The sequence below is a fragment of the Apus apus genome, chromosome 3 (genome assembly GCF_020740795.1).
Source record: "Apus apus isolate bApuApu2 chromosome 3, bApuApu2.pri.cur, whole genome shotgun sequence".
Lineage (NCBI taxonomy): Eukaryota > Metazoa > Chordata > Aves > Apodiformes > Apodidae > Apus > Apus apus.
In genome coordinates, this window is record NC_067284.1 from 39,395,780 (window position 1) to 39,409,134 (window position 13,355).

The 13,355-nt window shown below is 35.8% G+C and overlaps 1 protein-coding gene across 17 annotated transcripts in view; it reads left to right on the forward strand.

Annotated features, from left to right (window-relative positions):
• TRDN (triadin) overlaps window positions 1–13,355 on the forward strand; it is a 239,479-nt gene that overhangs the window by 206,172 nt on the left and 19,952 nt on the right. For 12 of the 17 annotated variants that reach the window (XM_051616090.1, XM_051616102.1, XM_051616086.1 and 9 more), the window contains 5 exons: window positions 577–597; window positions 4,168–4,194; window positions 5,261–5,296; window positions 5,499–5,543; window positions 6,450–6,497. In XM_051616090.1, the coding sequence (XP_051472050.1) occupies window positions 577–597; window positions 4,168–4,194; window positions 5,261–5,296; window positions 5,499–5,543; window positions 6,450–6,497 (177 nt within the window). The remainder of the gene's footprint in view (window positions 1–576; window positions 598–4,167; window positions 4,195–5,260; window positions 5,297–5,498; window positions 5,544–6,449; window positions 6,498–13,355) is intronic. The other 5 variants (XM_051616091.1, XM_051616099.1, XM_051616096.1 and 2 more) reach the window with 3 other exon arrangements.

Below are 13,355 nucleotides of genomic sequence, written 5' to 3' on the forward strand. Positions count from 1 at the left end.
TGTGCATCATCTATAGGTTGCCCAGGGAGGTTGTTGATGCCCCCTCCCTGGAGGTGTTCAAGGCCAGGCTGGATGGGGCTTTGTGCAGCCTGGTCTAGTGTGAGGTGTCCCTGCTCATAGCAGGGAGGTTGGAACCTCACGATCTTTAAGATCCCTTTCAACCCTAACCATTCTGTGATTCTCTTCTATGATAAATATCGCTGCATATCATAGGTCGTACACAGCCTCACTTGTACAAGACAGAGCAAAATTACTGCAGGTATATGAAGTAGCACTGTTCAGGTTCACTAGAGGTTTTAAAAAATTTTTCTCCATGCTTCTCAGTGAAAGGAAATAAATGAAGAATTAAAATTCTCAGTGGTATTCATCCTTAACCAGCAATTATCATGTGTAAATGAGAACATCCCTATTACTGCTATCCATCATTAGATTGCTATTAATTGCTGTGAGATTGCTAAAAATCATGTTTAGGTATGCAGTAAATACACAGAACAAATAAAGCAATTCTCCACCTTAATGCTGTTATGCTGCATCTAAGTGTTCTGACCATTTTTCTTTCCTCTTTTTACTCTCCAGTCAAACTGAAAACCACTGCAAGTATGTTTCATGTCTTGTTTCTTATGCAATATAAACCTTCTTTTCAGATGCATGTTGTCTCAATTTGCATTTTTGCAATTATGTCATGCTAGATAATGCTATTTTCTTGCTTATACTACAAATACTTTTCTAGTCATTCTGCTTAGTAGCAGCTGAACACAACAAAATTAAATCAATTTGTAACTCAATACTGTGAAGCTGCAACACTCAAACTCTGTTGGCAATTTTTACTTTTCATAAAAGTAAAGGAAATTATACTAGTAGCCTAATTGATGTTCTGGTGATTTTAGATGAGCATAGACACATGACTTAGCTTTATGAAAAATAGTATTTTTTAAAAATAACAAAATGTCATGTAGCACAACTGCATTTAGACAACCTTTTCATTACTTCTTTTACTATTTGGAAACTGTTTATTTAATGAATTCACTAAACACATTATTGACCTTGTTTCAATATATTTTTTTCCTACTTTAATTAAAAATTAAATTAAATTAGAGAAAGTAATGTTTCCATTTTAGATTAGTTTTAAGAAGGTTAAAGTCAGTAAGATTTCTGAATAGATAAAGACTGGGATCTATGTTTTGTTGTGGCAAGTCATTGTATGTTTCATACTGCAAATCATGATCAGACAACAATCAGGACATTTGTACTGCATGACTTGAATTGTGAAGATTTTGAAGGATGGACCTTCACAGATTAATTAGCTGTAGCCTCTTTAGCACAGGACTTCTGTTTGCCTTTTCATACTGGTCTTTACACATCATGACCAAACCATGTGTTATGCTAATGCAAACTAATCTACAGAGTACCTAAAACCAAGGCCAGGTTCCATGAGACACAGACTTCATCCTGCTCCAGGTCAGAAGTTGACTACAAAGGGAGGCAAACTGATTCCATTAAGCTTCCTAAATTAGTCTCATATCTGAGGCTAAGTGTCTGGTTAGGCAAGTTAAATACTTGCTCTTAAACATCTGTCGGAAGAGACACTCTGATATTCTGAACCCCAGCTCCAAAGGGGAAGGGGGAACACCAAGTACCTGGAATGTATCACCACTGAAGGAGACCTCCTACAATCCTGAATTGTAGTGTTCAGTTTTCAAGTCATCATTGCAAAATTATTGCTCTCTGTGATACTGTTGGGGTGTTTATTTTGCCTGTATTTTAAGTAAAGTTTCCTATGTTTGATTCCATTATTCAGATTTGTTCAGTCTTATATTCACTGGATCTATTCAGAGACATTTTATGCCTTCTGTACTGATTTATCCGAGAGATCCACTGAAGGCACTCTCTTCTATTAGAGAATCATCCAGAGATTTAAGTGACTAACTCTTTGTATTTTTTTGCAATATAAAAATTACTGTCCACGATGCTTTTTTGTCAAGAGCTATCTTATGCTGGCTTACTGTGAATACAAGAAACAGCCAAGATATTTTTCCTTGACCTTCACAGAGGGATGTTTGTACCACATTCTTGAGCTTATATCCTGCTGTTTCAAGTCATTATACAGGTTAACAGTGCCTTTAGAAAAAAAAGGAAAGAAAAAAGAACAAAGGCAACAAGTAGACCTACGATCATCTACAAAAGCAATTCTGTCTACATTGCCAATTTTGTGTGAGTCATCCCTGAATATGTTCAAGTTTTTAAGCATCAAAGCTATCTGCTTTATATTACTTTTTTCCTACTCAGAGGAACAATTAATTGGATCACTGCCTTTTTTATTTCTAGAGCTCTATACAGCTTTGCTTCATATGTTTCTCAGACAGATGTACAGTATTCTTGGCTTAACATGAACACAGCTAGCATCAGTATGACACTTAGCCATGGACACAAAAATACTCACTGTTCAGTTCTAGCAGGAATGTAAAATATATCCATATATTTTTCCTGGGCCAAATTTCTTCACACATTACACGCTGTGCAGTCTTACCATAAAAGTAAATGGGGTTGAAATCAGTAGACAGCTTGCATCATTTAATGAATGACAGGTTACCAAAATAGAAGGCTGAGTTTGTAAAGTCCCCAAATTAACTACAAACATGTTTATAGTGACCTGTTAAGTGAATTATCATGCGGATACAAATTATTTTTCACTATTCCTGTTTTAGCACAGAGAAGGGTCTTTGAGACCTGCATACTGATGAAAGGCTCTTTAAAATAGTGACTTATTAGCTTGAACAGAGGACAAAACTGATGGTATTTCTTACTCATGCAAGAATACCAAACCATGTTTGGTGTTCAAGAGGAACAACTCATTTAAGACTTGAGAGCATGAACCCCTTTCTTAGATCTGGTGCCTCAGAAAAATCTTTTTATTTTTCATGTGAAAATGAGAACACATATTTATCCCCAGGTCATGATGCAGTAATGTATCAGCTTTCAGCAACTATGAGCATGATCATAAGCAGAAATGTAAATATTAACAGCCTTAAGCATGCTGGGGTTAAATAGCAGCAAAACTATCCTTTGCTTAACGCCTTTGGTGCCTAAATATTGAGCACTGACATTTATGAGACTCCTTACAAACAAAGACCTGAACTTGTCAGTGAAAACCATGCTTAATTTCACAGTCTTCCTGTTGAAAAAGCATTGACTGAAACATTTTCACTTTGGTGTGAGCTGTAGAACCTCATGTTCATCTGAAGCCAAAACTCAACATGACGAAAATACAGATATAATTCCATCACAGGAAACCTTGAAATGCTTTATGCCCTTATTCCTTTTTTTTTGTTTGTTTGTTTGTTTTTTTAATCCAGCTCTAGGTTGAAAGAATAAAGGTTTTGCCTGGCTAGGGAGGTTATTCTCTCACCTTAAAACTGATTTCTCAAGTACAACCGGGACTAATGAAGTAGTGATGTGTAAAAAACTCTTGGGTTCCAAATCACAATTTAATTAATTCCTTTGATTTAAAAGGAGTAATGATGGTTTACACACATTTTACAAGGGAATTGCTGTCCCATTGCATTGAACTTTTTTCATTAATTGTTATGAGTATTATGATAGCATGGGAAAATATACACCTCTTTTGCACTAGGTGCTGTGCAATGATGTAGTAAAAATTTTTCCACCTCTCCAGAGTTTTACTCTTAAGAGACAAGACAAACTGATAATGCAGGAGAAACAGTTATACAGGGGTGAATGACAGCTGTTGAAGGTCAGTGTCAGCCTTTTGTTGTGATGTGTGGATAACATGAAAAGAGAGGTAACAATTAAACTGAATAAATTTTCTTGGAAAGGAACATAGTCAGCTACAACCTTGAATGTTCATTTTAAAAGAACTCTATTTAAATATTTGCTTGCCAGAAAGCTTTGTCTGGCACAGTGTTTGCATTTGCAAAACCCTTGCATGCTGGATTAGAGCACTTCAAAGAGTAGGAATCAGCTTTCAGTGTGAAATTCTGTGTACATGCCTGTTGTTGAGGCACATTTCTTTGCAAATTAATATCCTGCAGAAAAGTTACAGATTAAAGACATTTATTTAATTAGTTATTTTCCTTGAAAAGGCAAGGTACTGAACCTCATTTTCTTTTCTGTTGCCCTTCTTCTTCATTTTTTATTACTTTCCTGGAGAGCCAGTGTATGAAATCCCAACAGCAGGTAAATATTGCATTTCTCTTGTACATCCTATGGAAAGAACCAAGGAACATACCACTGTTGATTAAAGCATATTGTTAATCAACAATGAACAATGCGACTGTAAATCAGCATTGGTGTACTGGCCATGTTGCAGGTCTGCAGTTCTCTACCAAAGCCTGGTGGGACTGGCTGATTATATTATATTTTCACTGCTCATCTGCAGTATTTTGGTGAGCTAGACACAGTTGATCAGCACTGAACAAGCAAGTGTTAATCAGATAACACATGCTCCAGACGACATTGAACAAAGCATTATTGCAACCGGTTGGACAATATGAAGTGAAAATTAGCAATTTGAAGGCAGCCTGTCAGTTTTCTGCTGGAGTCAACAGGGAATACTGAAATGGGCTCAGATGCCTAAAGCAATACACCTTGCTCAAGTTCAATCTGCCTTCTTGAAAGGGGTCAACAGACCAAACATCTGCATTTGTGGGCTAGGAAAAAGGATGCCAAATGGAAAAAAAAAAGCATATGTTCTAAGTGAATGTACAATTAGTGAAAAATGAACTGAATAAAATAAATCCAAATCTACTGCTGCAGGGCTTCAGAATGGTCACAGTTGGTAGTTCTTCAGGTCCATCTAGCTCCATGTCCTGCATGGGCTTTTTGTTTGTCTGAGGTGATTGAGATTGGTCCAGGAGAAGGTAAGAAGCAGACAATAGCCAGAGGGATCCTTCCCTGGTGCATTTTGGGCACCAATAATTAGGAATTTATGACAGTAGTTTGGGAATTACAGAATTCTAGTGCCTAAAGCCTGTATCAGAAGTTTCCAAACTGCTCTGCAACCAGCAATACTTAGGGAATTTCCAATGACTGTTCAGAAAGCCCGGAACTGCTACTGCCGCTAAGAGTAGCAGCCACTGTTGTAATATTAGATACATTGTATACATGCCATGAGACACATTTACCACCCTTATTATTCCAGGGAAACTACTAGGGCAATCAGCTTTGTGCGATGTACTTCCAGTAAAAGCTCCCTGTTTCTGATGCCTGTCACTTAATGTTGTTTCCTTGCAAATCTTTCTAGCTATGAAAAAAACAAAGACAGCTAAAGAAAAAGAAGGTAGGCATTTACTCTGTGTGCACATGCATGTTTAGATGATAAAAAAAATAATATTAAATTACAATTTTGTATGTATTGCTGTTTGAAACAACCCCTAAAAGAGCTGTGTTAATTTTCAAAGATTTTATATTAAAACCTTCAGTAATGATCTGTTCAGAATTCAGTCAATGAACCTTGAACTGTGTTACTTTTTCTTCGCTAGAAAAAACAATTGAGAAGAAACATATGAAAGATGAAAAAAGCAAAGGTAATAAAAATGTTTATATCTCTGAAAACAGCCATGAAAATGCATACGTTAGGTTTGTTGTGTTTGGTGTTTTTTTTCATGAGATTGGAAAAAAGGAGCTTTGTTAGTCTTCCTAAATATGTGCAAGTGAGCCAAAATTATGAAATTGTGTAGAAATCCCTGGTAATTGAATGTCTGATGGCTCCTGTGCACATGAGTATGAAGGATTAGGTCAGCATATTAAGTCTGGCTGCAGCAGTGCCCTGCCTGTGACCCTCCCTGCCTGGTGCTGCATTCATTAGTCTTTCTGCAGGGTCCTCCAGCACTGTATCCACAGACAAGCGGATAAGTAGTCCCCACTTAGTCGACTGTTATACTCCCTAGTGAAGCAGTGCAAAGTTCATCTCAATTGCTTGTGTGATGCTTTAGATTACCTGCTTCACACTTAAGAATAACTACATAGATAACAATACGTGCTTTTAAAAGTAAGATATGCTTCATAGCCACCTGTATTGTGATTAGCCTACTGGACACAACACTGCCTTGATTGTTTCCCTACAGTAATATGCACAAAGAGAAACAGTTTCTGCTATACCTCCAATGCATCTAGTAATCTTACACTGATGTATAAAGACTTAAGATATAAATGCCTTCTCTACGTTGGTCAAAGAGAGTGACTTTTATGTAAACATTGAATATTGTATTTATTGAAGTCCTGGAACCTTGGATAACAAAGTTAGTTGGTTTTACTGGTGCAAATTAGCTAAACTAGTATCTATGTTTAAATCGTTTACTAGGAAAGTTACATTTGAAAAACCATCTGGTTTATAGACATTCCAAGAAACCAGCTTGATTCTTACTGAAATTTATATAAATATTTTCACCTGAAACTGAAGATTAATTTATCATCTATATTTTGTTCTTTAGGAGTCCCTCCAGTAAAAGAAGCTCCACGACATCACAACCTGACATCAGGTACATGATTTTCCTTTATCATAAAGGACCTTCCTTTTCCTTTCCAAAAATGTCCTTTTTGTTTTACGGGTTTTGTTTGTGAAGGTTTTTTGTAAAGATCACACTTGTTATCTTTCCATGTATCATTCAAGTCTATGGAATAAGGTGTGAGGCAAGCAGGTAAATCAAATTCATAAATATTCTTTCTGTGGAGAATGGTTTGCTCAAATTGTATTGCTTTATAACCTTCCTAAAATGTTAAGCATATATTCAGTTAATTACTGTATAAACCACGTAGCCCATAATTAATTTGGTGGTGCATTATTTAAAACAAACATATGCTTCTAGGTTTGCTTCTGCTTCACATCTTTATTGATTATTTGGATGAGGGGACAGAGTGCACCCTTAGTAAGTTTGCAGATGACACTAAGCTGGGTAGGAGTGTCGATCTGCTTGAGGGTAGGAGATTCTGCGGAGGGATCTGGACAGGCTTGATCGATGGGCCAAGGCCAATGGCATGAGTTTCAATAAGACCAAATGTCGGGTCCTGCACTTCGGCCACAACAACCCCCAGCAGCACCACAGGCTTGGGGAGGAGTGACTGGAGAGCTGCCCAGTAGAGAGGCACCTGGGGGTCCTTATTGACAGCTGGCTGAACATGAGCCAGCAGTGTGCCCAGGTGGCCAAGGCAAACACCATCCTGGCCTACATCAGGAATAGTGTGACCAGCAGGGCCAAGGAGGTGATCCTGCCCCTCTACTTGGCCTTGGTGAGGCTGCACCTCGAGCACTGTGTGCAGTTTTGGGTGCAGCAGTATAGGAAGGACATTGAGATTCATGAGAAACAATAATAGAACTTTTTAATCTCACCTGTAAAGTGTAATTTGTTTACACAGAAAATATAAACTAAATATTAATATAGAACTTCCTAGCAAATATTTGTTGTCTTAAACTAGTGAGGAAAGAATTTCACCTCATCATCCAGACTTTTTCGGCTCATACTTCTTTTTTAATATTACCTCTTTTATTATAAGTAAAATGCTTTAGAGCCCTATTTACATGATATAAAATGTGTGATATATGTGTAGCTGTATGTATCTGTGTATTTAGAAATCCATATGGATAAACCCAAAATATTTGAATAATAATAAAAGCAGTAGCTAAGTATAAAACAAGTACCGATCAATCTGACATCAAAGAAGAGAAAATGCAAATAAAATTCTAGTATCAAGGATCCAAATATTAGCATGTGTGCTTGTGTCAAAATATTTGCACAAATGGCTCAACTGACTTTGTTGTGTAAGGGTAACTACCATGGCTTAGCTTTTTTTTTCCAAATTTTTTTGTTTTTTTTAATCAGGAATATGGAGTTTTAGAATCCGACATAAACTTTAATTCCTCTTAATGTTTCAGTTGTTCAGTGACAGATATAGAAGGTAGAATCTATGCTAGCAAAAAAAAATAATAATACTCTTTATAAATATGGTATTCATATAGTCTAAGTAATACTGATCATAATAAAGAAGCAGTTCAGTTACACCAAATATTTTGCCAGGAGAGAAAACATTTATCATATGGAGCAAAATTCCAAATTCAGTGTAAACTAAGAATGTATAAAAACTTGTCTTCCTCCTGCACACAACACTCCTGTGAATGTTCTATCATTCAAAAACTGTGTTACTGTGGATTTTGTTTACAGTGATTGTTATGATTGGTTAACTTAATTGTACATTTTCATTGTGCAATTATTCTTGACTGGATGTTTCCCAGATCATAAGCAGCTCTGTGCAAACAGTTCATAACTGGCTTCGTAAATAGAACTTACTATATAAATATTTTCAAATATTCTTTGTCCACTAAGAAGAATAAGTTAGTTTTCAGAAATTGGATTAAAGGTTTCCAGAAGAACTTCAAAATTATTTCACTTTGTGAATATTTTTCTTTGGCATTTGCTCAAATTGAGACTAAATCCTAGGTCATGCACACTTCAGTTAAAATTTGATTTCTTTTTACTGTGTGATTTCAAGACAAAGCCAGTGCATTTTCTCCAGTTTTATGAATGCTAATACTTTCTGCTGATAAAAGGAAGTAGAAAAGGATTTACACATCCTGAGCTAACCTAAAAATCTAAATAGTAAATCTTCTTTCAGCTTTCAAAAGCTGCATGGAGTAGATACACATGTTCTTAGATTTTTATCAGAGTCTTTCAGTCCTTCCCTGGTATTAAAAAGCAATCAGATAAAGACAAAAAAGCAATTTAAAAAGCTGTATATATCTTCAATTTTAGAATGTTCCGCATTTAAACAGAATTTTAAACAGTAGAGTACCTTTCACAAGCAATGGTGATAAGTGCAGTGGACACTAAATTTCACTCCTGTAGAGCTGTGTGCAATTACATAAAAGTCTTTCCCCTTCTTTCTCCCTCCCTAAATGTCAAAAATTGACAGGTGTACCCAGCTGAAACTTAGCCACACACGCAAAAAATTTGAATTCTTAGAACTCTTGGGATTTTTTCCTATCTTATAACAAATGTAATAACAAACAGATGGAATCAGATTTGTTGACTCCTGGAGTAGAAACTGAGGAGTGTACAAGTGCAACTCTGTGTGGAGGGCTATCTTCCATATACATTATATGAAGTATTGTATACTTTTATATAAGCCCCAGTTTATTCTAAGGCTTATAACAGAGTGTGAAAAATCTCAAATAATAAAAAGTTTATTATGTTTAGTACCTTGTAACTTACCTTGTAACTATCCTCATGGCTAAAAACTCAGGAAACAATATGTGTTGCATTTGTCACAGTTAGTTGAAGAGGTTGATGTTTTTACTGTGCTGTAATCTAGGCTCACAGATGTGCAGATGTGGCAGAAATAAAGAGAGGCTGTGATGGAAGAGCATTAAAAGTGAAAAATAATGAGATTTATACTAATCTTATCTAGGTTTTTTTGTTAAATTAGAGAAATATGTAGATTATTTTCAAGGTCGGTCATAAGAAATTGTAGTAATTGTCATGCTAATTTCCATTTAAATACATGTATCATAAATAGGTTTACTTAATTAATGTATCTGTTCTCCTATATTATTAGAGTTTTAAAACTTTCTTGGGCAGGAGAACAATATGTACTGTTCATTCATTCATTCAAAAAAAAAAGTTATACCTCCAGGAAAACTAAAATTATCATTAAACAGAATTTAACACAGTTCATGTGAACATATTATACTAAAGCATTTATGAAAAAAACAACACAAAACAAACCCACAAAAAAAACCACCCACATTTCTCATCTAGATTTATATTCTGCTTTTGTAGTGATAGGGACTGATACAGTTTTTCAGATGTTTTCTAGCCTAAAGAGAATAATTTCATCATATTCTCAGAAAAATATATTCAACAGCACATAGCAGTCACCACAGGAAAACCTCAGCAACTCCAGTGGATTAATCCATTATTTGTCTGTATTAGCATGTGACAATTGGTTTATTACTGTAAGGTGGTTCTATTGCTTTGCATTTTCTGTATTCATGTAAGATACTTTCCAGTGCAAAGAGTATTTCCAAATCTGCAAAAGCAGAAAGTTCTATTAAATAGGAGATTTTATATAAGAGCAGTTTGAGAGACCATCAAAGATGCTTACGCAATGATGAGGAAACATGATCTTGTCAGGAGTGCAATGTATAAGATTTATTCTATGGATTGTTATTTTGAATGAGGATTAGATAATCTTGACATTTTTCCTTCAGTTCTGAAGCATTTGAAGACTTTGGAGCAAAATCTGATCTTTTTCTTTATTCTGAAGTTGTGGTTTTATTCAATTTCATTAAGTATAAATATATTGGTTCTGTTCCATGAAACAAAAACTTTGAACTACTTTAAAAATAATGCATAATATTCAAAAGAAGAACCAAGAACTTTGATTCAGGACAGATAGCTCTCATCTATAATGAACTGCTGGGAGTACATTTTCTACTTACCTTGCCACCCAGTCTGTACATCTCAGATGTATCATGGTTCTGATACTCTGTCAGCAGTTTCTTCCAGAATTTCAGCTGCATAAACTCCTACTACTGAAGCTGACCATTTGAATGTAACTAGACCAAAGAAGCTGAACAAAAATATGAGGAAGAAAAGGTACTATGTCCTTTCTCAAAACAGAAATCTAGAACAGAGAAGGTACCATTAGCTGTAACAGCTGTCCCTCTAAAAGTAGTAATGAAAATAGAAATAGCATCTTTGAAATAATTTATATTAGAGATTAATAATATATTCTCACCAGAATTCAGCAATAAATCACTAATATTAATGTTGTGTTTTCTGGAAATAAAAAAGTGTACCATTGACTGGAAAACAATATAAGGGAATGGTACTTTGAGAAGTTTCAGAATTCGTTACATCAGATCTGTGCTCATTCACTTACGAGACTTGTATCTATGCAGTATATTGTGTCTCAGTAAGATTTTCCAGGGTACTCATCACTCTGCAGGACAAGTGCTCACTGTAAGAGCAGGATGAGCTGTGCACTGAGGCTGCTTGCAAGAGAGTCCATGCAGAACAGCCTCTGTTCCGTGGATACACAGGAATGTCTCAACATGTTAGGTTGTTTGGACTTTGAGGACCAAGGCTTCATACGTAGGCTTTCCAACAACTTGATGATAGTCATTCCCCTATTCTGAAGTTGACTTCTAAATAAATATGTGGAGACTAAATTTGAGAAGCTGTCTAACCAGGGGCATGCTGTACATTAACAAGAGGTGTGCATTGAAAGAGCTCAGTTACACAGTTCTAAATGCTTGAGTGGTCACTTATTAGGAACTAAGGTGACCTTGATTTAATTTCATTTAACCTATCTTGAAATTGAATTGATTGATATTTCACTAGGCTGCTTTAATTCTGAGTGCCCACGTCACACTTTTATATAGCTTAATTAATCCATTTTTAAAGTTAACTTGGATTAGTCTTCCTGATTGTTTCTACATAGAAAAGCCATATAAGGAGGAAATATATGACTTATTGTATTAGCTAGGTAAAATAAAAGCTTTATGGTCTGATATGAAGCTGATTAAATGTCACTGGAAATTTTCTTATAAATAGCAATAAGTTTTGAAAATAAAAATCTGTAAAAGCACACAAAAAATGAGAACAATACATCCTTTTTATATTAATTATAAGTTTAGAGATAGCTTATCAGCCTAGTAACATAGTAGTCTAAATTATGAATTACATACATTCTAATTAATTGACCAAAGGCTAAGTTTTATCTTTTGAAACAAAGAACTTCATGGGAAGAGTCTTTGTGTACCTTTTGTCTACTACAGGAGGACAACTATTCCTAGCTTTATACTACTGTTTTTTTAAATCTTTGGCTATATTGGGTAATTCTTGAATTTATTTATTGTCACGATTTGGTTACAATTAGGAATTACTTAGAGAGATTCTCAGTGAGCTTGGCATTATGATAACAGTTACTTAAACTGTGTAAAGTCCACCTCCCCAGTAAACAATCATAAATTTTCACAGTAATCAACACAGTGGCAAAAGAAGTGTTAATTCAGTTCAGTTTCTGTATAGCACCTAAATATTAGCTGCATAGTACTTGAACTTTATGAGCTCAGTCTTCAAATTACTGAGAACCTTTTCTTATTGTTATGCAAGCTTTGGCTGTGCAACAACCATGATTGTGCTTTATAGACCACATTGATGGATGCTAATCTAAATCCATAAAAGATAAATCCAGAAGATTAACAAGCAGAGAGAGTCCTTGCCAGTCAACAGTGAAAACCACTGTGTGAAACATAAGGTCAGACCCAAGACATTATTTTAGAAGATTTTAACATTCCAAATAGTCTATCAAAGAGGTTCCATAAAGCCTAAGGTTTTTGCATTTATAAAGCAGCTTCACATGAAAGCACAGAATTTTTTTGCCCCTACAACTCTTTTTTGAAACAGGAAGAACTGCTGGCCTAGCACTCCGTTCCTACAAACTTCATTAGGATCCATAAACTTACTTGATAACTCTTGCCTGCCAAATTTTCTTTGAGTACAACTAATGGATCAACAACATCAAGCCCTTCACCAAATGCAGCTGTAATTATTTTGCTTCTAAAATGATAATGACAGTGATACTTTCTCTATCCTTGGGTATCATAGAACCACAGGATGTCTCAACTTAGAAGGGACCCACAAGGATCACTGAGTCCAGCTTCCTTCTCCTAGCAGGACTAAACTATGTGACTAAGAGCATCATTCAGATGCCCCTTGAAATCTGACAGGCTAGCTGTGCTGTGCTTGAGGCTCCCTAGCCCTTTTGGCTGCAAGGACACACCGATCATATTCAACATGCCATCAACTCAGACCCCCAGATCTCTTTCCATAGGGCTTCACTCCAGCCTCTCACCCCCAACTTTGCACATATAACCAGGATCACCTCACCCCACTTGCAGAATCCGGCAACCATATTTGGTGATTGCCTGGATCTCTAATATATCCAGATGTCTGTCTAGGGCCTCTCTTTAAGTATAGGTGCTGTCATTCAACCTAAATCATGTTCAGGGAGTCTGAAGCCTACTCTAAATCTTGGTTCACAAACATTTTGGCTGCTTCCATTAACACTTGATAATATACCCTCTGGGGTTCAAATGGTTGATTGTATCAAAAGGGAATGAGCAGGTTTCTACCAATGAATACACTAACAGAAAACTCAGAGCCCATACAGAGATCACAAAAACAAAGAGGGATCTTTGGTTAAAAAATTAGTTGGAGGATGAGCAGAAGTCGACAACTAACCAAATAGTCAAAAGTTGGGGTTTTTAGAATTAATTCATTAATTGATTTCTTCTCATGCTTAGCCTAAAAATTATTTGTCTAACAAATTATTACAGC